This window comes from Ciona intestinalis, unplaced genomic scaffold (genome assembly GCF_000224145.3).
Source record: "Ciona intestinalis unplaced genomic scaffold, KH HT000057.2, whole genome shotgun sequence".
NCBI classification, from domain to species: domain Eukaryota; kingdom Metazoa; phylum Chordata; class Ascidiacea; order Phlebobranchia; family Cionidae; genus Ciona; species Ciona intestinalis.
This window is the reverse complement of record NW_004190379.2, coordinates 43,318-46,381: the sequence shown is the minus strand read 5'-3', so window position 1 is coordinate 46,381 and position 3,064 is coordinate 43,318. Positions and strand designations below refer to the sequence as shown.

Genomic DNA, 3,064 nt, shown 5'->3' with positions numbered 1-3,064 from the left:
AAATTGCACAAAATGTGGAAAACATTATTGCAAATGATATGAAATAAATATCTGATTAAATAATGCATAAATTAATCCGTAAACGCCGAAAGTTGTTTGTCACGTGGTCTTCAGTTTCCTATCTATATGTTTAGGTATCTATGCTATGGTACAACCGTTTTTAATTTTGACCTATATTTAAAAAAATATCCGCAACCACGCGGAATAGAAATCACATTTTTAGTCATAACTTCGTAAATATTGGAAGTAGAATTAATTTTTACGCACCGTTTGAAAGGTATTAATGAGACGTATAATATAAATGCAACCTTTTTTAATTTTGACCTATATTTAAAAAAATATCCGCAACCACGCGCAAGCACGCGCAACCCGCACATTTTTAAGGGACCCGTTGCTGTCGCCTTTCATGATAACCTTTGCACCTCCGTTATTTAAAAACTCTGTTAAGGCCAAAAAAAACACATTTGCCAATTTAAATAACGGAGGTGCTAAGATTATCATGAAAGGCGATAGTGATGTTAGAGGATTCAAGAAATGTATTGTGCAGCGCGAACCAAATAACAACTTCAATATTAGCCGCCCCCAACACTACTCTCTGGATGTGTTCTAGCATAAACTTTTACTGCACCCCTAACAGCTTTAATGTTTATCGTTTGTATCTAGATATTAAATAATGTTAAAACGTAACATGTAAAAATGTTGTAAATCTGTCCCTAAAAATATGGATGAAGATGAGAATATCAAAGTGATTGGAGTGATTCTTCGGTTGCCCGGTGTGTTTATGTTGGAACTCCTGTACATGGAAGCTCTTACCCTAAAAAACATTATTGGTTTCAATGATATCCTAAATATTGATTTCGTACTTTATGTCATAGCGTGGTTGCTTGTGGTTCTTCCCATAAAATTGTTGATCAAAGTTTACAAAAATTGCATTGCTGCTGGATGTCTGGTTGCAAGTCACTGTGTGTTTTATAAATTACTTATTCAGTCACAAGTTATTGTACACATGGATGATTATGGTAACCTAACACCTTCTCCAACTTGGAATGGATCATGGTTGCTTCTTGTAACGAATAGTAGAAAAAATACCGAAACCTGCATTACTACCATTTTGCTACAAACTTCACTTGCTCTTCTTACATACAAATTATGGGATCGTAAACCACCTTTTGTTGGTGTCGTAATGTGGCCGATCTTATCATGGCTAACAGGATATTTCCAACCAAGTGTTTTGGTGGTTTTGTTACAAACTATGTCATATTTTGCACTTGCGGGACTTTTATTTTGTTTATTTAACAGTTTGGTTATCTTACGAAACCACCTCCGGCAGTTTTTATTAAAATGTCGAATGGTAATTACAATATTTGGATGGCAAGCTATGCTGACATGGGCACGTGAAGAATATCAAATTCAGCATCTGCTTGTTACTTGCTGGTTGCTGCGATATTTTATTCAAGCTTACACAAACATTCATCAACAACTCAACATTAGTAACTTGAACACAGACTTGTTTAACCACATCAATGTTAAAGTGGTGAACTGGAAAAATGCTCATATAGTAACAACAATGTTTATGGCAGCAGTTCAGTGCATGACAACTACCATCAACTTGTTTGGATTTGTTTGCATAGTGAAGGAGGTCATCAAGCTGCAATATTTTATAATAAGGTGAATTTAATGTCAATTTTACGGTTGTGTAATGATCTGTTGTTTCGCTGTAACTTACTTTATGGCCGTAAAACGACAGTCATTTAATAATTATAACACAGATTGTTCTGCTTCATAGACCTATGTCAGCTTACGAGTTACCATGTATGTTACTTTGTGGGTAATAATAATTTTAGTTTGTGGTAAAACATGTATACTGGACTTTATACTTGTAGTATTTTATCTGTTATGTTCTGCATTATACGAATATTTCACATCACTGTTTAGGTTGATCAGCAGAGCATAAACATGTCGCCGATTACGTTTCCGTTAGGTATCGTAATAACTTCTCTATAACCAAATACAAGTATGCTGTTAAAAAAACATTTTTTTGTATTTATTTCAATGTTAAAGACACTTTGTTCTATAGATAAACTATGCCTCATGTTTCAGGTCATGGCTTCATTGTTCATTTCACAACCACCCACCAGATCCAGTCAGCGACCCCTTAACTGGTTAGTAAATAGTAAAATACCTATTAAAGTATTTATAAGATTATGATTATGTTATTTATTAAAGTGTGATATAGGGTTATATATTATAGATTTACTTTGATACATTAATGTTATTTTTTAATTTATAGCCTAGTCAAGTGGGGGTAATAAAACAATGGGATACATGGGGTCAATGCTGCAATTCGTTGCCAAATGCAATTTTTAAACCAGAGGCGGCTGTTTAAACACCCCTCCAGCCCTGGAGACTCGTATAAAAGTACGTCGGCAACCAGTTGCCGACAGTTTTCAAAGTACGTCGGCAATATGCAGAGGATTTAAAAGATGCGTGACTGGGCGTGACACGAATCGCAACGTCAGCGCGAATTTGCCGTCTTGAATTTCAGTCGGTATCGTATAACACGAGCGCCCAATGTTTCGTATCTGATTAGACTGATTTTTAATAAAAAAAAACATAAATTCCTAAACTTTTTTATATTGAAATAATACAAAGTGCTAGCGATGCTTTTCGTCCAAAAAGGAACGTATTCTCGTACGCATAGGCGCCTAGATTTCAAAATCAGCGGGGAGGCGATACTATTTTATAACAAAAAGTAAAAACGAGAAACATCAATTACGCTGTCCAGGGGCGCAACCAGGGGGGCTGTTTTGCTGTCATGACAGCCCCCTTTTCCGCAGACACGCACGCAGCCAGAAAGTGCTAAGACGCACACACACGCGCGTTGCATTTAATATTACATTCGTTCGCTTAAAATTGGAATAACTTTTCGTTCAATTGTTACGTCACTTGTCCTATTGTAACGTAACTATTAATTATGACGTTTCATAATATAACAATCTGGAGGAATATGCTAACTGCACAACCAACCACGAGATCGAAACATCGTGTATAAGCGTCACATTTT

The 3,064-nt window shown here is 35.8% G+C and overlaps 1 protein-coding gene across 1 annotated transcript in view; it reads left to right on the top strand.

The window, feature by feature from the left end:
• Positions 1–676: 676 nt before the first annotated feature.
• LOC100185494 (RING finger protein 145) overlaps positions 677–3,064 on the top strand; it is an 8,526-nt gene continuing 6,138 nt past the window's right edge. The window contains exons 1-2 of the mRNA XM_002124266.5: positions 677–1,668; positions 2,101–2,162. Coding sequence (XP_002124302.3) covers positions 722–1,668; positions 2,101–2,162 — 1,009 coding nt within the window. The 5' untranslated portion in view covers positions 677–721. The remainder of the gene's footprint in view (positions 1,669–2,100; positions 2,163–3,064) is intronic.